The 23,244-nt window shown below is 42.7% G+C and overlaps 1 protein-coding gene across 1 annotated transcript; it reads right to left on the minus strand.

Annotated features, from left to right (window-relative positions):
• Positions 1-6,390: 6,390 nt before the first annotated feature.
• LOC141106504 (uncharacterized) lies at positions 6,391-23,105 on the minus strand. Its single transcript, XM_073597319.1, has 8 exons — positions 22,964-23,105; positions 19,496-19,626; positions 18,839-19,000; positions 18,559-18,682; positions 13,890-14,671; positions 13,696-13,807; positions 11,438-11,532; positions 6,391-8,093 (listed from the first exon to the last, which is right to left on the minus strand). Exons 2-8 carry the CDS (start codon positions 19,571-19,573, stop codon positions 6,603-6,605), a joined length of 2,844 nt encoding a protein of 947 aa, XP_073453420.1. The 5' UTR covers positions 19,574-19,626; positions 22,964-23,105; the 3' UTR covers positions 6,391-6,602.
• Between the last annotated feature and the right edge of the window lie 139 nt (positions 23,106-23,244).

Here is a 23,244-nt window from a genome sequence, read left to right on the forward strand (position 1 = left end):
ACTCACTTTATTATTCTATTCATGCTAGGAAATGCATAGTCCTTACCTGGAAGGGTTTCCATCTGTAGAGTCCTGGAAGGTTTCGGTTAACAAAGCCTTACCCCTTTTATAAACCCACATATTTGAATGGGGGGGGGGCTACTTAAAATTTGATAAGGTCGGGGTGGGTGGATGGCTTCACCTCTAACTATAACAGACTAACCCCAGCCTTACTCAAGGTTATTCTTCTTGCTACATGAGTTTTTTTGGGATATGTAACCCTGTACATCTGATGGGCCAGGTAAATGTAACCCTGTGCGTCTGATGGGCCAGGTGAATTGTTTTTTCTGCAATAATAATGGTGGGCTTCATAGTTTACACCTTCTGGAGAGTGTGGGTGGTTTCTACATATAGCTTGTTTTATCTTGGTTAGTTGTGTGGGGAGGGTTGTTTGTTTCTTCTGAGGAGGCGATGTGGGTCGAGTTGGCTAGCTTCACAGGCAATGTACATGTACATGTTTAAGCAATGCACTTCTTTTTGTGTAATAATTGTTTTGTCTAATTTTTGGGATGGCTTACTGTATTGTGGTGGGGGGTCTTTAATGTTTCTGTTGTATTGTATACAAGCCAGCAGGTGGATCTATCCTGCTTTTTATTTACACAAAGCTATGGGTTCTCATTATGCACCATTATGACTTTCTAGACACTGGCATCCTAACAACCAATGACATTAATTAATAAGGAGGATGTCTGTTGCCTCCGCCGCATCCTTGTTTGACCCTCCTGTGCTCCTTTTCCTCATCACTGGGGTGACATTAGCTGACTGATGGAAAGAAATTGAGGTAGAGGAGAAACATTGGAATACTAGTCAGTACCAGTGTGAAAAAGTGTATTTGCTTTGGATGAGTAAATCACCTCTAACGATGGGCGTCCTACATGTGGATGTTGCTGCATTATGTAAAGCTAATAGAATATTTTTTTTAGAATTTTGAAACGGAGTGCCTTGAGACTGCCTATAATTTTAACAGGTGCCTTGAGGTTATCTATAATTTCAAAGGGTGCCTCCACTGAATAATGGTTGAGAAGCACTGACTTAGATGATATCCGGCCATGCCCTTGAAGATCTATATTCTCTGATCGAAACTCATCAGGGCCACCATCTAGATATTGCATGAGAAATATCTATGAACATATGACCAACAATATTTTCTTAATGTTTTTGTACAGTGAATATATTATGAGGGAACCATGCATGTAGGGTATTTATTTGTGATTGCTTTTAATTATGTATAAAGTTGTACATTCTTTTAAAGAGTAGAGTAATTTTGCTGCCTGAAAAGGCCCAAGGGGAACTAGTAGTATGTATTGCATTCTGTTGAGCCGTGTACACACGAGCGGAATGTCCGACAGAAAAAGTCCGACGGAAGCTTTTCATCGTCTATTCCGATCGTGTGCAGGCCTCATCGGACTTCTTTTTTCGAAAATTCTGACGGACCTAGAAATGGAACATGTTCTAAATATTTTCGACGGAACCAATTCCTATCGGGAAGACCTATTAGGCCTATAGCTATTGGCTACTGGCTATTGCACTTTTTCTAGTCCCGTTGTAAGTGTTATACGTCACCACGTTCTGGATGGTCGGACTTTGGGTTGACCATGTGTAGGCAAGACCGCTTGAATGGAATTCAGGGGGAGTTCCGTCGGAGAAACCTTCGGAGTTTATTCCGATGGCAAAACCGGTCGTGTATACGTGGCATAAGGGATGTGGCAGCTCTTTACTCCGTCAGGGTGTTCTCATTTACTTTTTATTTAGGATCATGCAGGCTTCCATTAAGTTTTGCAGGACCTGATCTCTTTAAAGAAAGTAGAAAATCAGCATGTGAATATTAATCTTGTGTATAAAAACCCCAAATCGGAAATATAATATATTGGCGCTTACCAGTCCTTAGATGTAGTGGCTGCATTTTTTTCAAGCTTTTTTCCTTTACTTTTAGCTGGTATTTCTAAAAAGTTCTAGAATGACAATGCTTTCTGTGTTCTGTTTTCTGTATCAGGATGAAAACAGGGTACACTACAGCACTCCTCCCCTCTTCTCTTCTACATAAAATAGAGAGCATGGTTCTGTGGTACTCAGACACAGCTAAAAACAATGATTGATAACAGCACAGGAACTTATCATTCATAAACCAAAAAAGGGACCAAATAGGAGAATTTCACAAGTCCACACAAGTCCTAGAGAGTTAGAGAGAGAGAGTAACAGCCTTCCAGTAGCTCCCAGCCCTCAGTATTCAAAAAGATGACTTCGCAGGACAACAATATTATGGTGAACATGAAAGGGGAACTCTCGGTCCTAAAGGACTACTGCTAAAAGGGGTTATCAATAACTTGTGTATTACATATACAATTTACTTGAAAGATTAGCAAAATTTATCGCTAGGCTTGGACCATTAAATAAAGTGCCTAACTTCCCAAAATATGATTTCCACTGGAACTAAACCATTAACCACCATGCTGTGTGAAATGACACCTGCATGACCGGTATGAGGTTTGTGTTGCCATTTGACTGCATAAAGCATAATGCCCGGTAGCTTGAGTGTAAGCTATCGCTGATGCTACAGATTCTTTTTTATTATATATTATACGAGGATGTCCTATTTAACCATAACAAATGTATCACTGCAATAATGTGATGCATGAACCCTGAGCCTATATATCAGGTCATGTAAAATTAATATATTAGGAAAAAAAAAAAAGTACTCTTGCAAAACCTGGGGGTCCTAGTAGATGACAGGCTCAGCAATGGCATGCAATGCCAAGCTGCTGCTAACAAAGCAAACAGAATATTGGCATGCATTAAAAAGGGGATCAACTCCAGAGATAAAACAATAATTCTCCCGCTCTACAAGACTCTGGTCTGGCCGCACCTGAAGTATGCTGTCCAGTTCTGGGCACCAGTCCTCAGGAAGGATGTGCTGGAACTGGAAAGAATCCAACAAAACTAATAAAGGGTCTGGAGGACCTTAGTTAAGAGGAAAGGTTGCAAGCACTGAACTTGTTTTCTCTGCAAAAGAGACGATTGAGAGGGGATATGACTTCAATGTATAAATACCGTACTGGTGAACCCACAACAGGGATAAAACTTTTCCTGCGTAAGGGAATTTAATAAGACACGCGGCCATTCACTAAAATTAGAAGAAAGCAGTTTAACCTTAAACTGCGTAGAGGGTCCTTTACTGTAAGAGCGGTTAGGGTGTGGCATTCCCTTCCACAGGAAGTGGTTTCAGTGGAGAGCATCGATAAATTTCAAAAAACTTATTGATAAGCACCTGAACGACCACAACATACAGGGTTATACAATGTAATACTGACAGAAAATCACACATAGGTTGGACTTGATGGACTTGTGTCTTTTTTTCAACCTCGCCTACTATGTAACTATGGTTGCACTCCTGCCTTCACCATGTGCAATGCAGGGTTCCACCGTGTACAATGCATAGCCCTTCACTGTCCATGATGAGGCCAAGGCTCTGCCCACAGTGCAGAGCTTCGGGGAGAGGAGAATAGTGCCACCGCCTGCTGGAGCGAGGAGTCAGATAAGTAATACGGTCTCTTCTAAAACCTTCTACAAGCATTTAACCATTGCAGTGTGAGGAAGCCCCACTGCAAAAAAATTTTTATCCTGTTTTCGAATTTGGGCTGTATAACCCCATAAGCTGCATGTAAAATGTATACCAATATTCCATAATACAACATAACACAAATGTATAAAATGTCTGCTCATGCAGACTGTAATCCTAGTGGGAACTGAACTCTGGGTACCTGTGCTGCAAGGCTAGTAAACACTAAATCACATTTTTGTGGCAGCTTAGACTAATATAAACGCCACAGCAACTGACGATGCTACATGACTAAACTGCGAAACTCTCATTATGAATATATGGTAGTATTAGCAGTTCAAAACTGAACACAATAAGGGATTCTCTTTCCTCCAGCCGGAGGAAGTGACTTCTGGTGTGATGGAAACAGCAGACTGGAAACCAGGCGTTGAAAAAAAAGGAGATACAGAGGGTACGGCGAGAATTTTTTTTTACTATACTACTACAATGTACAGCCATAAAAGGTTGAAAGGTAAAAGGCACCTGCTTGCCACCGATGAGCTGGTGTCAACTGTGTCTCATTCATAGTTGCAAGACTGATGGCGATTCCAGCTAACTGTCCAGATTAGTGCTGTGGTGCTGTGCATGCTCCTCTCCCTTAAAGCTGGATACCCACTATACAAAACCATGTAGTGCAGGCCCTTGCACTACATGGTTTTGGTAAATCAGACAACAAAAGTTGTATAGTGTGCATGGGGTCTAATGCCCCTTCCACACGATCGGACTTTCCGACAACAAAACCGTGGATTTTTGTCCGAAGGGTGTTGGCTCCAACTTGTCTTGCATACACACGGTTACACAAATGTTGGCCAACAATTCCAAACATAGTGATGTACAAGACGTACAGCGAGCCGATAAAAAGGAAGTTCAATAGTGATGCGTGATTCCGAGCATGCGCGTTTGTACTTTGGACTTTTGTCCGACGTACACACGATCGGAAAATCCGACAACAAACATTTGTTGGCGAAAAATTTGAGAGCATGCTAGCCAACATTTGTTGTTGGCGGAAAGTCAGACAACAAATGTTTGATGGAGCATACACACGGTCGGACTTTCCGCCAACGAGCTCACATTCAACATTTTGTTGTCGGAAATTCCGATCGTGTGTACGGGGCATAAGAGCGATATTCATGCAATGGGCCCTCAACCCCCCCCATTGGTATCTAGAACCTTTGCTGAAGAAACCGCTACCTGCTGCAAGCACCTACCACACCAATTCCAGGATGCCAGCTTTCTCTCATTCCCTCATATGAGGTTTAAGAACAAACAAAAAGTGATTTTATTCAGAGGCCAGTTGTGAAGTAGGTTATTTTTTTTATCGGTAATGGTACATTTTAAAGGGAAGTTGTATCTCTGTGATTGCGAGGATCCTCCAGTCTTGTAAACTAAATGCTTACAACTGCAGGAGTGATAAAGTAAGGATTTCAACAAAGCACATGTCTTCAGTGGAGTGAAGGAAATATGTGCCCAGAAACTGAAACACAGAGAAGCTGTAGAAGGGGGGCATCTCCAGAGACACTTCACGGGTGTTGTCAAAGACGGCATCTCCAGAGACATGTCATAGGTTTTATCAATGAGGGCATCTCCAGAGACCCTTTATGGGTTTTGTCAAAGGGGTGATTCTGTTACTGGCAACAGCTTGACAGTGACAGCATTTTATAAATTTGTGGCAGAAACATCTCACTCTCACTGGAGCAGCTAAGACATAAGAAGCCAATGGCTGACTCACCAGTACGCACCAATGCTGCTCTACTGGAGATCACTGTTAATTTAGTCATTTAATATCATGCAGCAATTTAAAAAATTTCCCTTTGTTCCCAAACCAACATTACCCAAAATTTGCTCTCCACCCAAATCTAGTCTTGAAGAAACAGACCATTTAACCTGCCTGTTAGCATTCTCCCTCTAGCATCTGCCACTAGAGTGACCATATTTTCCCACAAGGCTTTCCTGCAGTGGGGTGGGGGGGTCTGCTTCTGGACCTGCATGCTTTTGCAATTAGACAGTATTTGTGTACAAGCATTCAAGGAAAAAAATCATCTGGCAGTTACATCATCGGCAGATCTTCTATGACTAGCCTTTGTGTAAGAGTCCAGGGCTTACTACGCATGCATCAATGGCGTGTTGCCGCAAGAGGAAATCCGTGCCAACTGAGCATGCGCCAAAGACGCCTCAGTGCGCCAACCCACACCTGCGCAAAAGACCTGATGGAAAAAGGCAGGAAAATGCCCAGGAGGTGACCTCAACCTGATGGAAAAAGGCGGGAAAATGCCCAGGAGGTCCACAGAAAGTGACCTCGAACTTCCCTATATAAGCCCAGCCCAGACACTGCCAAATTGCTAGATTATCTTCAGTCCCCCCTTGTTCCTGTGCTAGTGTGTGATCTATCTGAACTCGTTGTGACCTGGAAACCTATTTGACTACTCTTGATTGCTGCTTGCCATTGACCTCGAATTTGTACCCTGGCTTGGATCTCAACCATTCTTCTTCTGATTAACCCTTTTATACTTCGTTGCCAAACTGGACTTGACCTCAGCTCGGATCTCGGACTAAGGCTTGCACGGTGCTCTGCACCCCTGGCACCCGTGCCACTCGGTGTCCACCAAGTCTATGTCTCCATCTCCAGAGACTTCAAGGACCCGAGGTGCAAGGGAAGCCTCCCCACTACTTTGGTCTCAGCTCAGCCTCAGGTACGTGGCCCTCATGACACTTTGCCTTTAATTAATTTACTGAAAGAAAAAATACCACAACCCTAATTTTTGTAGAAACAAGTCAGCTTCATTTAAATAAGATACTATATGACTTAAAAAGTTGAATAAATAGAGCTTGAGGTGAAAGTTAAGAAAATCATAAATCATGAATATGATAAAAAATAGAGAACTTAAACGGAAGTCCAGGGTGCAACTTTTCAAAAAATTGCTAGAGAAGGCAGCTGGAGCACACTGTCGCGATGTCACGCTACTCCGACTCAGTCGTAAGGGACTGTTTTGCGCTTCTTTGCTGGTTCATCTGGTATGAGTTGAGTGTAGCTATTGAGAAAGAGGGCAGAATTACGCTGCATGACCGCATTGTGATGCTGAATTAAGTCAGGTTCCATGAAGCTTCTTTTATGGACAGGTGGCTCCCCATATCTGCTTGTTGAAGGTCGTGGGTGAAAACTGCTAGCAGACATCATCATCTTGTCTTGTGACTGACTTGCCATTGATGTCGGGATGTTATTAATCATGGCTGGCATTTTATGCTGCGCTACCTCGGTGGCAATCGAATGATTGACACTGCTGCGTACGTTGTTCGGCATAGTTTGTGCCATTGAGGGGGCTGTCAAGAGGTGTTGTGGAAGTCTTTCTACCAATCTCTTTTTTGTAATATACCCTACTTTCTTTTTCGATTCTGGAAGAGATGCCCGAATTTTCATCGTCGTCATCATCGCTCGAATTTTCTGGATTCCTATTTTTGTGGAACGGAACCATTCTGAGAAGGCAGGGTTGTAGTTGACGTTGGGGGCTAAATAAAAAGGGGCATCTGGTGCCATCATGGCACCTGGCCTAAAGCTCCTGTATTTTAGGTATGCGGTCACTGGATCTCGGTCTGGTGCGTGTGGGGTTGCGTACATCCTTGGCTTTACTTGTCTAACATTTTTGCGGTTTTCCACTGTCTCCATCTGGCGATCAGTGTACTCCAAATACTGGTTCCCTCTTGGGTCCATTTTCATCTTAATGTCGCCCCACTGGAGGTTGTACTGTTCTTTTGTCCGAAGGGCAAAATGAATTCCGTTGTTGAAAAACACCAAGTTTAGCAAGCTTGTTGGGTTGTCCATTGACAGTGTACCACTCTTGAAGAGGTTTTCAATGTCGTCATCCGTCAAAGCCTCCTGTCTGATCGGCGGATTGCTCTCCGCTATCTTTTTCAAAAATTTTATTTTGGCATTTAGTGACTGCTTGGTCAACGGGAAGTCTTTGCTGTTCCCGTATACAATTGTATGCATATAGTTGTGTTCTTTTAGGTACCGATCAATGCTTCCCACCATGCAGCGGAGGGTGTGTGGCTCGTACTCATTGCCGTCCTTCCTTTTCACCACAAGAAGGAACTTCGAAAGCAGTGTGTCAAGCTCAGTATGAGGTATGTCTTCGACTTTACGATTTTCGTTCATTTCACTCAAAAAATTCTGGAGTGTCTGAATGTCTGAGGTAGTTTTTCGGGCAGTGTTGATATTTTTTTGCTGCTGTTGTTGGTGTTGTTGCAGCATTTGGGCATGTTCCTGAGCAGGTGGAATTCCAAAGTGATTCATCAATTCCATCTGACCGGGAGGGAAAGTCCTCTGCCCCATGGAGCATCTTTTTACCATGTTGTTTAGCGTTGTACTGGAAGTTGCTCCATTATCGGGCTGACTTTTTGGTAAAATATGAGAATTGTTTTTGCTTAGCGAGGAGCTTGCTTTTTCCTGAGGCCGAACAAGGCGCTAAGAGAGGGGGGAAAAAAACATGGTGGGTAAAGAAGAAGATATGAGTCACAAAAACAGTCCAGTTAAAAAAGACCCAACCCATTCAGATGATAGTGTATGTAAAGCTCAACTCCCAAATACTTTATATTTGCCTCTCCCCGCCCCCCCTCACTACTACTCCTTTCTCCATCAGGGCTCATTTACACTTGCTTCGACTTTAACACACATTAAAGCGCCTACCGATTTAACCACCTGCCGACCAGCCGCTGCAGTTGTACTGTGGCAGAATGGCACGGCTGGGCGAAACAACGTTATGTAACATCGCTTCCCCCTGTGGCCACTAGGGGGCGCGCGCCCCCTGCTCACCCCCGAGCTGATGCGAGTGCCCGTCGGTCACGATCCTTGTCAGGCTCCCGCAATTGCCGCTGACACACGGAGAACCGGGATCTCTGTGTATAAACACACAGTTTCCGGTTCTCTGAGGGGAGAACAGACAGATCGTTTGTTCATTAAGAGCATAAACAGCGATCTGTCATCTCCCCTGCACAGTCCCCTCCCCCCTTCAGTTAGAACACAAACTAGGGAACACATTAACCCCTTGATCGCCCCCTAGTGTTAACCCCTTCCCTGCCAGTGACATTTTTACAGTAATTAATACATTTTCTATAGCATTGATCGCTGTATTAAATGCCAATGGTCCCAAAAGCGTGTCAAAATTGTCCGATGTTTCCGCCATAATATCGCAGTCCCGATAAACATCGCAGATCGCTGCCATTACTAGTAAAAAAAAAAAAATTAATAATAAAAATGCCAAAAAACTATCCCCTATTTTGTAGACGCTATAACTTTTGCACAAACCAATTAATATACTCTTATTGCGGTTTTTTTTTTTTTTTTTTACCAAAAATATGTAGAAGAATACATATCGGCCTAAACTGAGGAAAAAAATATTTTTTTATATATTTTTGGGGGTTATTATAGCACAAAGTAAAAAATATTGCGTTTTTTCAAAATTGTTGCTCTTTTTTTGTTTATAGCGCAAAAAATAAAAACCGCAGAGGTGATCAAATACCACCAAAAGAAAGCTATAGTTGTGGGAAAAAAAACAATTTTGTTTGAATGCAACGTCGCACGACCGCGTAATTGTTTGAGTGCAATCGTCGCAGTGCCGAATCGCAAAAAGTGCTCTGGTCAGGAAGGGGGTAAAATCTTCCGGGGCTGAAGCAGTTAACATGCTTTTATGTGCTTTTGATGCTTTTGTAAGCTTTAATTAGGCTTGGCAAATGCCCTGTCTGTTGATTTACAATTTGTTTTAAAAGGGGCTCAGTAGAACCTCGGCTCATTAGTACCCCTGTTCAGCAGATCCCCAGATTTTTAGCACACATGTTCAGAAGATCCCCTGCTCAGTAGTACCTCCAACTCTGCTGATACCTCACTTAGTAATAACCCCCAGCTCTGCTGATCATCCTCTCTCTGGTCCCCACTCACCTCCCGCTATATATTGCTCCTACACTGATCACCATGTGTGAAATTCATTCTCTCCCTCTCTCTCGTGCCATCTGCTAGTTGCTCCACTCCAGTCCGGACCCGGCTCACCTTCCTGCTGCTATACACTGCACACCAGATGTGACATCTGCACCAGACACTTCCACAATATACACACATGAACTGGAAGTGCTTGCTGATGATGTCTTTCCGGTTCGCGTGTTGGTTTCCCAGTGCATCCTGAGATCTCATATACCTGCAATAACTCCAAAAGCAAAGGTAACACTGAAAAAAAGCCTCTCAACTGCTTTTAGGTGCTGTTGGCCAGCGTTTTTCATAGGACTTCTATGGCGGTTTTGGAGATGCTTTGAAGTGCCAAGAAAGTGACATGGGGTATAATTTTTAAAGCAAACGCAACATTTGAACAGAACTGTAAGCTTACCATTTTATTTAGTGACAGACACTTTGATTGGCAATTAGAGTGCTTTAAAAAAGCATGTCCAACTGCACATTTTGAAGCAAGTGTAAATGAGCCGTCACAGCTGCCACCAAAACAGCCGGGGCTGGCACTCAACGGGTGCGATGACATCACCCCTTAAGTCATGTGATGCTAGGCCCAAACACGGTAACATAAGAGGTGGTTATGTGCTCCCCCATACCTGAAACCATCGGGTATTCTGCAGTGATGACCTCAGGAGAATGAGAGAGCACTGGAGAGTCAAGAATAAAGTAGAAACTGAAAAAATACTACCGTATATACTCGAGTATAAGTCGTTCCGAGTATAAGTCGAGGCCCTAATTTACCACAAAAAAAAAAAATGGCAAAAAACTTAGTGACCCGAGTATAAGATGAGGGTGAGAAATGCACAGCTACTGTAAGTGGAAAAGAGGATCAACAATGCCCATTTGCAGCGTCACTGTGCCCATTTGCATGCCTCACTGTGCCCATTTGCAGCCATAGGTCCCCCGAACTTCAAAGTCGGTAGTTAAGGGTTCCTAGATGCCCCCTAGCTGCAGCCAAAATTTGGGGTCTCTGAACCCAAATGGTCCCGAAATGACATTGCTGCAGATGGACACAGTTGACCGACTTTGGGGCCCCGTATCGCTAGGAACCCCAAATTTGGTGTGCAAACTCAGTGAACATATCACCATAAAATATCCAAAGCTGAGGTTTCTAGCACCAAGTGTCCCCGAGATACAGGGCCCCAAAAATCGGTTCATAAAATGTCAAGCACTTTTCTGCAGCAGAGAATGACATTTTCCAAACAGATTTGGGGCCCCGTATCTCGGGGCCACTTGGTCCTAGGAACCCCAGCTTTGGATATGTTATGGTACTAGTTCCACTGGGTTTGCACACCAAATTTGGGGTTCTTAGCATAAAGTGGCCCTGAGATATTGGGCCCCAAAGTCGGTTCGGAAAATGACTTTCAGCACAAAAAAATGTGCTGAAAAACTCGACTTATACTCGAGTATATACGGTACGCCTTTTCTCTGCATTATTTGGAATGTACCGTCAAGAGGGGATTTACAGGCCAAACTGGGACCCAGTTCTAATGTGCGTCTCTGGGACAGGAAATGAACAGAAACCTTCACCGTTGGACACGTGCAATATTTAAAAGGTGTCCACATTTAAAAGGTGTGCATTTACAGGTTAGCTTTCAATATACTTCATTTTAATCATTAAAATTAAGAATTTAATTACTTGATAGCTCGGTCTCCAGGCTAACTCTCTTTATTATGTTTTAATGCCAATTAGTCCTGCTAACAAACTATTGTAAGCATGGCTAAAAGTGAGAAAAAAATCCAACATTTTGAGTTGCCATCAGAATGGGAATAGAGGCAAACTTTTCATTTTCGATCTACTTGAGTGATTGTACCTGATAATCCTGGGATGATTCATAATCATCTTCTCTGCAATCAAGATAGAGATTTGGAGGACATTTCTCTGGTGTATTTCCACCACTGGATTCGTCTGTGGGAGGAATACAAACAAGTGACTAAAGACTCGTACACATAGTTAGTTAGTCTGGTTGAAGAAAAAAAAAAAAAAAAAAAAAGACTCAAGTCCATCCAGTTCAACCAATAAAAGAAGGGGAAAACCCACAGTTGATCCAGAGGAAGGCGAAAAACCCCAGCAAAGCATGATTCAATTTGCTCCAGCTGGGGAAAAAATTCCTTCCTGATCCCCCGAGAGGCAATCGAATATTCCCTGGATCATCTTTACCTGTAAATGTTAACATTCAGTTATATTATGTACATTTAGGAAATAATCCAGGTCTTTTTTAAAGCAATCTACTGAGCAGCCCATCTATCTCCCATAGATTGTAGACTATATTTTTTTATTGGATGCGTTTTATAGCAGAAAGTTAAAAAATCGTTTTTTTTTTTTTCAAAATTGTGGGTCTTTTTTTTGTTTATAGCGCAAACAAGAAAAGGAGGTGATCGAATACCACCAAAAGAAAGCTCTACTTTGTGGGAAAAAAAAGAACATACAATTTTATTTGGGTACAGCGTCGCACGACCACACAATTTTCAGTTAAAGCAACGCAGTGCCGTATAGCAAAAAAATGGCCTGGTGAGGAAGGAGGTGAACCTTCGCAGCTGAAGTGGTTAAAACGTTTTTCCTCTAGATGTAAAGAGTGCCCCTTGTCCTCTGTGATGACCTTAAAGTGAATAACTCAACACCAAGTTCCCTATTTGGACCCCTTATGTATTTGTATATGTTGATCATATCCCCCTTAATCTCATCTTCTTTAGAGAGAATATATTCAGTTCCTCTAATCTTTCCTCATAGCTGAGCTCCTTCATGCCTCTTATCAGTTTGGTTGCCCTTCTCTGCACTTTCTCCAGTTTCCCGATATCCTTTTTGAGAACTGGTGCCCAAAACTGAACTGCATATTCCAGATGAGTTCTTACTAATGATTTGTCACATGACGACAATATCGGACAAATGATGATCAGTTTTTTTTTTTGCTGGTCTCATAATGAAAACAAATTGGTTACTAGAGTTACGAAAATTCTAGTAAGACAGAATACAACTTCCCGCAATGATGTAATGTGTTGTATTGTAATGGATTCTTTCATTTCCAAGCAAGCGTGGTCTTGGTCACTCGATTTTTTACAGACAAATACTGTACTAATTTGGTTTTTCTCGTACGATAATAGTTCTTGTTTGTCCTTTCGGATAATTTCGCATGAACTGTCTTGAACGGCTCTCGAAAGCTGTGTATTAACGATCAGATTATCGGACGATCGCTCCAAATGTAGTATTTTTCATACGATTTTATCATCATGTGTACTAGGCATAAAGAGTAATTTATTTAATAAAATGCATCCTAAATGTACTTCAGTGTTGTCTCCCTTGCAGCCACTGTACCTGCGACTACAATAGCGGTAGGTTGTTGCTAATATTGGTGGGGCTATTAGCATTGTCACCACTGACTGCCAAGTCTTCAGATTGTCAATAAGAGTTTGCCACACCTAGCTCCACCTCCCCAGCTCACTGATTGGATGAGGCACTGCTCATGGGAAATGTAGTTTGTTCAAAAGTACTGCCCCGCCCCTCCCACCTTAACTGGCAGTAACGTCTATTTGACAGGCGTGTCAGCCACATAACAAGCTTTAAAGGCTAAGTTCACCTTAAAAAAAAAAAAAAAAAGTGCAATTATTATTTTTGTTTTGTTTTTGGAGCCTTCAGAGCATTGCATCCACAATCAGCAAATCGCAGGTGCAATGCCAGGCGCCTACAGAATCATAGTATAATTGACTGCCTGTACGGACAGACAGTTACTGGAGAGCAGGAAGATCAATGAGCTAACAAGAACATTCACCAACGTCCTCGCAGTTCATTGAGAACTACAAGCAGTCTGTCGCAATGGCAGACAGTGGTTGTAGTTCATTCATTCACAGAAGCTCTTTTTAAATTGTGACAGCGGGTGCAGGCAGGAGATCCCCTGCCTGCTGTCTGGGGGGGGGGGGGGGGGGGGGGGGGTCGGGGTGGTGCTCCTTGACAACAGGTTACATGGAAGGAAGGAAGGAGCTTTGAGATGGCCCTTAACGTTCTCTTAGCACGAGGAACCATGCCTGAAAATAGTCATCTATGTATTGTGGGGTAATAAACTATAAATTTTCTCACCTGTGTTAATATATATAGGGCTTTCTCCTTCTTTATATGTGTCATCCCATTCTTCATCATCCCACTCATCATCTGATAAGATCTCAATTTTTACTTCTTTCAGTTGTTCTTCCTATATGGAAAAAAAAGCCGAAACAATAAACATATGGAAATGCAATCTTTCCAATATTCATTTATCTCCTTGATGATTCTACCTCATAATACTGCTGGGCCTCTTCATCTTCCTGCTCCCAGTCTTTCCGGACATGGCCAGTGTTCCATCTGCAATCCTTCAAGTTACGCTCAGCTTCCTGTTTGCAGACCTTTGGCGTGGAGTTAACCACCCGTCTACAGTCCTTTGGAATACAGTCAACTTCCCGTTTACAGTCCTTTAGGATGGTGTCAACTTCCAATTTACAATCCCCTGAGTTATGTTCATTTTCCTGTCTGCAATCCTTGGAGATGCTGACAACTTCCTGTTTACAATCTTTAGGGATGCAGTCAACGTCCTGCCTGCCATCCTTTAAGAGGTGGCCAGCTTCCGGTTTACAATGTCTAGAGATGCAGTTCATTTCCGGTCTACAGTCTGTTTGGATACGTTCAATTTCCCGTTTACAGTCCTTTAAGATAGTCTCGACTTCTTGCCTACAAATTTTTCGGATTAGGTCAATTTCCTGTCTACAGTCATTTTGGATTTGGTCAACTTCCTGTTTGTCTTCGTTTGGGAGGTTGGCAACTTCCTGTCTAGAATCTTTAGAGATATGGCCAACATCCTGTTTTAAACCCTTTGGGGGATCACCTGTTTTCTGTCTACAATCCTTCAATACACCGTAATCTTCATTTATAGACCCCTGGTCATCTTTGTCTTTAGCATCTCGGGTAATACTGTTATTTTCCTCTTCAGGTTTTCGAGATACATCGACGATGTTCTCTAAACGATTTTGTGCATAAACAGGACTGGGACTTCTTTCTGGTGTACCGCAGGAAATCAATTCTCCTGTAGGAAAAAACAAAAGATGTAACTTCCTTCCTTAACTTCCTCACCAACAGACTATATATCTATAGCAAAAAAATATAAAAAAGTGGACACCTGCCCATGACATCTACATGTTGGACTTCCTATTTAAATACCAGAAGTATTAATATGAAATTAGCTCCCCTTGCAGCTATCCTCCACTCTTCTGAGAAGGTTTTCCAAGATTTTTGAGTGTGTCTATGGGAAGTTGTGGCCAGACAAAAGAGCATTTGTGAGATCAGATGCTGTAACTGAATGAGAAGACCTGGCTCACAATCGGCATTCTGATTCATCCCAATGGTGCTCAATAAGATTGAGGTTTGGACACAGTGCAAACCAATCAATTCCCTCCGCACCAAACTCATTAAACCATGTTTTGTTTCTCATCAAGCTGGTTTTTGCACAGGGGCACAGTCATCCTTTAATAATTTAGAGGGGTGTTCACATAATGTTCACCATAAAGTAGGTATAATGGTCAGCAGTTCAAAAAGTTTTAGCCAGCGCCATTTATAAATGTCAGCTGTTAGAAGAGGATTTTAAACACATTGTGTCAAAATTTTTTCAGTCATTGGGTTTTCTACTTAAACTGATTTGGGTGGCTATAAAGCTATTGGCCCCTTCTATAAATGATTGCGAAAAATGTTAACAGCTTGCCAACCGCATCATGAGGGGGAAGCAAAAATAAAATAATGTGGTTGCATAAGTGTGCACACCCTCTTATAACCGGGGGATGGAGCTGTGTTCAGAATTAAGAAATTACATTCAAACTCATATTAAACAGGAGTCAGTACACAACTGCCATCATTTAAAGTGTCTCTGATTAACCCCATATAAAGTTCCGCTGTTCTATTAGGTCTTTCCTGACATTTTGTTAGTCGCGTCCTACAGCAAAAGTCATGGTCTGCAGAGAGCTTCCGAAGCATCAGAGGGGTCTCATTGTTAAAAAGTTATCAATCAGGAGAAGGGTATAAAATAACATTTCCAAGGCATTATTTATACCATGGAATACAGTCATCATCAAGTGGAAAAAATGTGGCACAACAGTGACATTACCAAGAACTGGACGTTCCTCTAAAATTGATGAAAAGACAAGAATGAAACTGATCAGGGAGGTTGCCAAAAGGCCTACAGCAACATTAAAGGAGCTGCAGGAATATATGGCAAGTACTGGCTGTGTGGTACATGTGACAACAATCTCCCATATACTTCATATGTCTGGGCTATAGGGTAGAGTGGCAAGACAGAAGCATTTTCTTTCGAAGAAAGATATCTAAGCCTGGCTGAATTTGCAAAAACACATCTAAAGTCTCCTAAAAGCATGTGGGAAAATGGGTCATGGTCTGATGAAACCAAGGTTGAAAACAACACTGCATATCACCAGAACACTATACCCACAGTGAAGCATGGTGGTGGCAGCATCATGCTTTGGGGCTGTTTTTCTTCAGCTGGAACAGGGGCCTTGGTCAAGATAGAGGGAAATCTGAACAGTTCCAAATACCAGTCAATATTGGCAAAACCTTCAGGCTTCTGCTAGAAAGTTGAACATGAAGAGGAACTTCATCTTTCAGCATGACAACAAAAAGCATACATCCAAATCAACAAAGGAATGGCTTCACCAGAGGAAGATTAAAGCTTTGGAATGGCCAGCCAGAGCCCAGACCTGAATCTTAATTAAAAATCTATGGTGATCTGAAGAGGGCTGTGCATTAGGAAATGTCCTCTCAATCTAACAGATTTGGAGTGTTATTTTGCAAAGAAGAGCAGGCAAATATTGCCGAGTCAAGATGTGCCATGCTGATAGACTCATACCCAAAAAGCCTCAGTGCTGTAATAAAATCAAAAAGGTGCTTCAACAAAGTATTAGTTTAAGGGTGTGCACACTTATGCAACCATATTTTATTTCTACTTCCCTACAGTTTATGGGTCACATTAAAAAGGTGGAAAAGTTCTGAAATAATTTATCTTTGTCTCATTTTTTTTATATCACAGAAACCTGACATTTTAACAGGGGTGTGTAGACTTTTTATATCCACTGTATCCCATAGACGATATAACGTTCACACAAACCAATCAATATACACTTATTGGGATTTTTTTTACCAAAGACACTTAGCAAACATTTTGCCCAGAATTTAAGAGATTTGATTTTTTTTACTTTTTTTTTTTGGAAATATTTTATAGCAGAAAGTAAAAAAATATTGTATTTTTTTTTCAAAATGTTCAGTCTTTTTTCATTTATTTAATAAAAAAAAAAAAAAAAAAAAAAAAAAAACTCAAGTAGGTGATCAAATACCACCAAAAGGAAAGCTCTATTTGTGTGAAAAAAAATGATATACATTTTGTTTGGGTACAGCCAGATGAAGTGGAAAATGGAGATTGGCGAACAAAAAGATGTCAGTCAGCCAGTTATGTGGTTGGTGAAAGTTGACAGAGGACCTTATAGATTTAAATGGCAGTGTTTGAAGAGCCTGACAGAACCAAGAAGAGAGCCCATGGAGTCACAGATGGGTGAAACTATGTGAGCAGCACCATGTACAAAGGCTGCCACCAAGAAATGCGTGGCAAGCAGACTTTGAAGAGGAATTGCTAGAGCCAAGATCTGGTCTTGATAGCACTCAAGGCCAAATGATAATCAAGACTAGTTAAAAAAAAAAAAAAAAAAAAAAAACCTCAAAGTCCCTTCTTACGCTCTCATCCTCCTCAAAGCTCCAGATTTTGTTTGCTGTTGTGACCTAACTTCCTATTGGGTGGGGTGGGGGGTGCTACCTTCATTCTTCATGGTCCGAATATATGTAGAAACATAGCCATCCTCTTGTTGGCTCTACTGAGAAAGACTAGGCACCATGGACTATGGGATTTGTAGTGTGCCTAGAGCAGTGCACATGACCGCAACTAACCCTGTGATAGAGGGGAAATCTTCCAATGGAGACCCTAGCTCTGCTGACCTGGGGGGGACCCCAATAAATTGTCTTATTTCCTCTCACTTCCTGTTTTGATTATGGGACATAAAATTCGATCAGAACAGGAATAGAAGGAAAATCTTCTACTACTGAAGAAACACCATTGTTCCCTCACTTTGAATGATTCCTCTCACTTACAGATACAGATGACAAAAAAAAAAAAAAACTGACAGGGGTTATACCCTCCTATCCAAAATTAAAAAAAAAAAAAAAAAAAAAAAAAAAAAGGGGAGAAGGTTTTGCCTATAGTTCTACTTTAAGGGTCAATTTTATGGTTGGGCTAGTTTTAGGGTTACCATGATGGAAGGGTTATGAGATTGGATAATCCTAAGGGTCAAGTTAATATTATGAATCAGCAAGTGCATGTGTGGTCATTATCTGGCAAATAGGATGCCGCTCAACTGACCCAGTGCTTACAAAGGTGTATGGCCTCAGCCGGCACTGCTCCGACTACGCGCTGACGCGTTTCATCCTGCCAACCGAGGGTTTGGTCAGAGGGCGAGGTCATACACCTTTGTAAGCACTGGGTCGGTTGAGTGGCATCCCATTTGCGGTATGTTGACACTTCTGGATTGGGGAAGTCAGACGCTCGCTTCCTTACTCTGAGTACTGGCGAGGAGACACTCAAGCCTTCAGCTTTGAGTTGTGTTACAAGCTTTCTGTGATCGCAGTGCTGGGTTCTTGGCAACATACAATCCACAGTGCTCCTGGTAGTCGTAGAATCCGTGATCTAAGCTTTACGTCACATGAGGGAGCTTGGAAGTAGTGGTACGAAAACTTTTTTTTTTTTTTTTTTTTTATATTCAAAATAAGAACATCATTTGGTAACAGGGCCAAGTACCCCATTATTCCATGTGAAGAGTTAATGTTTATGAGTATTTGAAAAAAGTGGAAAACCAAAATTCTTACCCAGAGGTGTGAGGGTCTGCCAATCGTCCTCCATTATGTCCTCAAAGAGATCCTTGTGTCCTTCCAAATACTCCCACTCCTCCACTGAGAAATGGATAGTGACATCCTGACATCTTATAGGAACCTGACATACACAATGATACAGTCACCATCCAGACACATTATTATTAGAATTATTATACGGGATCTATATAGCGCCAACAATCTGCACATCGTTGTACAACATGAGAGCAGACAGTACAGTTACAATACATGTCCCAGAATTCCCACCACTGCTCACCTCTCCCGTCAGCAGCTTGATGATCTTGTTGGTGACTTCCAGTATTTTCTGGTCATTGGTACCCTCAGGGATCAGGGAGGAAGGTGGGGGCTCCATGATGGGGCTCTGGCTTTTGTTAAGGGGTGCGTTACAAATGCATTCTTTGTTAATAGGCCCATAGTCCTAAATAAGGAGGAATAGATCAATGTTTCACTGTACATGGCCATGGTCTATTAAAAAAAAGGGAGTATCATCGCATACCATATTGCCTACAAACACTACAAAATTGCAGAAATACCATGAGGTGATAGCTTGAATCCTGAATACGCAACTAAATCACACACCAAGGACCTATTTGTTACTAGTATTGGCTAGTATTGGTTCCAGCCTGGTTGTTCTTTCTTGTTTAACCTACTCAGAACTGGAGCATGTCGGTCTAATATGTGCTCCTCTAAGTTCCTTGCCTGCGAAGACAACTGCTGGTCAGTGACAGTTCATATAATCGTGATAGTGTTCCCAGAATCCTCCTCACCTCTCCACTCAAGTCTGTGTTTTATTAATAGAGATAAGAGTTGTTTCATGTGATCTCCCAGAATCTTCCTCACCTCTCTGGTCAGGTCTATGTTTTATGAATAGAGATAAGAGTGATGTCATGTGACCTCCCAGAATCCTCCTCACCTCTCCAGTCAACAGGTGGATGATCTTTAGAGTGAGCTTTAATATCTTCTTAGCCACATGATCTCTGTTCTTGTCCATCCTCAGGGAATCCGCAAAGCAGGGTCAGCTTGAAGCAACTTCCAAGAAGATTTCTACAAACAACCAATGCGGTTTAAGACATAAAGACTACTGAACACACTGGAATTGGCCAAACGCAATCTACTAATACATAAAAATATTACGATATTATAAATATATATATATATTTTCACAGCCGTAAAACTGAAATTCATCTAAAAATAGAAGAACTACACCCTTAAAAAGGCATTATAACCCTTCCTACCTGCACTTTGTAATTTTCACCTGTATAAGATGGACATTGATCATGTAGTCTTCCTTCAACTCAATAAATAGCGATAACAATATACCAACACATAAAATGCATCAAATCAGCAAGCAACAGCTCACTGCAATAGGACTCAAAAAATCCTCCAAAATATTCAAGAAGAGCGGGAGCCCACAAAGTGTAAAACTACTATACAAATCGCCTTTATTTAGTAGCAGACAGAAACTTACAATGTGGGTACAGAGACGAGCAAAAAAACCCACACTTCTGGCAGTCAGCGGGCGTGAAGATGTCATTGATTAAGCCCCCCCCAATGTGTTTTATTACCAGAACATAGTCAGGGGATTGGAGCATGTTTGTCTCTGTACCCACAGAGGCAAACAAGAAATGCCACACTTCCAATAGTCAGTGAACGTGATGATGTCACTGATTAAACCCAGCCCAATGTGTCTCGTTACCAGAGAACATCATCGGGGGACTGGAGCACGTTTGTCTTTGGTATACACAATTGTTGCTTGCTGATTTGTTGCATATTAAGATACATATTTATTTGGTATTCAGATAAATTGGTGTGTGGCATTCGATAGTTTGGATACACATAGCACAGAAAATAAATGTTTTCAATATAGTGTACATAGAGCAAATCTTCACATTCCTATGTCAGAAGATCTAGTTTGAGTTTCAACATGAGTCATGCAGCAAGGCACTGCAAAGGTTAACACACGACCTCCATCTGTAGTGTGAGAACTAACATTTCCTGTGAAGAAACTACATATCCCACAATCCCCGGGTCTCCCCGTCCAATGCTGTGCAGATCTGGCAGGCAGAGCATTCACAGAGCTTACCATGCAGCTGGAGGATGTTCTTCTAGTGCATTAGAACTCCCGCATTTGTGATGCAATACAGAGTGGGTGGCAATGCATGCACTGGACGCTGTGACCCAGGACAGGAAGATGTCTTGTCCTTTTGGTGATAAGGGACAGGCTTGCTATAGCAAAACCATGGATATAGGTGAATTGATCAGCCATGACATGTAAGCCCCTCATTACAATGTAAGGCAAACAGCACAGGCAATATAACTGCACTAATACATAGTTAAAATGAAAACATTTGAAAGTGTACAATGCCTTCAAGTGCTTTTAAACATATTACAGGCATTACTACAACCCAATGCATATTAAGGTCTGTGCAGGTCAATTTATCTTAGTACATTCAATACCAGTCTGCCTGATTTGTGTAGAACAAACAACATATTCAAAACTATTTAAACTAACAATACAAAAATATACAAACAGTTCCTAATATAAAAAATAAAAAAAAAACACACACCTTCTATCCTTAGGCACTAAACCCAAGAAATCAACAGAGAAGAGGACGATGGACTAAAGAAATAAAGGCAGGAAAGCATGACAAAAAAAAGAGGAGAGGTTGGAAGATGTGACAGAAGAAGAAGGCAGAAGACACGGCAATGGGAGAGGAGAAGATGGAAACCATGAGAGTGAAGGAGGAAAAGGCAGAAGATGTGACAACGGAAGAGGGGGAAGGCCCAAGACCGGACAACTAAAAAAGGAGAAGGTGGAATACATGAGAGTGCAAAAGAACAGAACCACGGAAAAGGAGAAGAAGAAGGCGGGTGAGGTGGTGAGGGAAAAGGAGAAGAAGAAGGCGGGTGAGGTGGTGAGGGAAAAGGAGAAGAAGAAGGCGGGTGAGGTGGTGAGGGAAAAGGAGAAGAAGAAGGCGGGCGAGGGAGGAGGAGAAGGGGAAGGCAACGAGGGAAGAGGGAGGAGAAGGCGGGGGGAGGAGGAGAAGGCGGGGGGAGGAGGGGGAGGAGGGAGGGAAGAAAGAAGAAAGAAGAAAGAAGAAAGAAGAAAGAAGAAAGAAGAAAGAAGAAAGAAGAAAGAAGAAAGAAGAAAGAAGAAAGAAGAAAGAAGAAAGAAGAAAGAAGAAAGGATGGAGGAGGAAGGAGGAGAAGGCGGCGAGGGAGGAGAAGGCGGGTGAGGCGGCGAGGGAAGAGGGAGGAGAAGGCAGGTGAGGCGGCGAGGGAAGAGGGAGGAGAAGGCAGGTGAGGCGGCGAGGGAGGAGAAGGCGGGCGAGGAGGAGAAGGAGAGTGAGGCGGCGAGGGAAGAGGAGGAGAAGGCGGGTGAGGCAGAGAAGGCGGGTGAGGCAGAGAAGGGGGCGAGGGAAGAGGGAGGAGAAGGCGGGTGAGGCGGCGAGGGAAGAGAAGGCGGGTGAGGCGGCGAGGGAAGAGGGAGGAGAAGGCGGGTGAGGCGGCGAGGGAAGAGGGAGGAGAAGGCGGGTGAGGTGGCGAGGGAAGAGAAGGCGGGTGAGGTGGCGAGGGAGGAGAAGGCGGGTGGGGTGGCGAGGGAAGAGGGAGAAGGCGGCGAGGGAAGAGAAGGCGGGTGAGGCGGCGAGGGAAGAGGGAGAAGGCGGCGAGGGAAGAGAAGGCGGGTGAGGCGGCGAGGGAAGAGGGAGGAGAAGGCGGCGAGGGAACATCAGATTTGTGGCAGAAAATTCCTGCGTAGAAATGTGAGGATGACCCATATAGTATATGCGCACAACATTCTTCTAGTTTTTGTATGGGTCACGTTGTATTTGCACGCGTGTAAAATACCATCCTGTAACGCAGAATTTTGTCTTTTTTTTCCTGATCTATACAAAGCGCAGGTTCACGTGCAGCGTGCACAGACCCATAATAATCAATGTGCTGCATTTACATTGTTTATTTTTTACCAAACACCTGAATGACAAAAAAAAAAAAAACATAGCATTTTTAGGTGTCCATGGGCAAGAGCCCTTAAGGCAACGCGTTTCGGTACCATATAGATAACCAAAATAGGGACCTATGGAGGGTGAAGACGTGCGACCCACATATCACACATCATAGGCCCCTATATCGGGGACAAAGGTAATCTGATCCCCAAACTAGCAATACAAAATGCAGCAATCATGGCCCAGAACATCAGATCTACATGAAGGAATATTATATACAAGGGACATCCCCTCCCTCCATGTGATAATCCTCTATGGAGGGGGCTCCCTCTGACACAATGGACATTTAATATTCCTGGCAGCCATGAGCCCAGCTCAGCCCTCCACACAGGCTCAGCCAGGACACATGGCCGCTGGGGGGCTCCACAACTCACCTACATACAAGGTGGTTCCCCAGGCTCAGCTAGAAGAAGACGAAGACATTGGAGCCAGCAGTGGGACAGCTCCAGCTTTGACATAACTTAAACACCGGATATTAGTTTGTTATAAACTTCCTGTCTGCGTTCCAAGCCTCTCTCTGGTTGACAGCCGCGCCAGTGCCCACTAGAGGCTAAATGATCCCGACATTAGCAGCGGCGGTTTAGGCTTTCCCCCTATTGGGTTCCTTATTCCGCCATTTCCCTGAAGACCACAGCCGAGCTAAAAGCTCACAAAG

Source organism: Aquarana catesbeiana, linkage group LG08 (assembly GCF_042186555.1).
Source record: "Aquarana catesbeiana isolate 2022-GZ linkage group LG08, ASM4218655v1, whole genome shotgun sequence".
Classification (NCBI taxonomy): Eukaryota; Metazoa; Chordata; class Amphibia; order Anura; family Ranidae; genus Aquarana; species Aquarana catesbeiana.

Coding starts and splice junctions, on each gene's coding strand:
- LOC141106504 (XM_073597319.1), bottom strand. CDS start 19,573: ATGGACAAGAACAGAGATCATGTGGCTAAGAAGATATTAAAGCTCACT. Junction 11,533..13,695: donor CCCTATATATATTAACACAG/GTGAGAAAATTT, acceptor TTCCTCCCACAG/ACGAATCCAGTGGTGGAAAT. Junction 8,094..11,437: donor AATCATCCCAGGATTATCAG/GTACAATCACTC, acceptor CCCCTCTCTTAG/CGCCTTGTTCGGCCTCAGGA.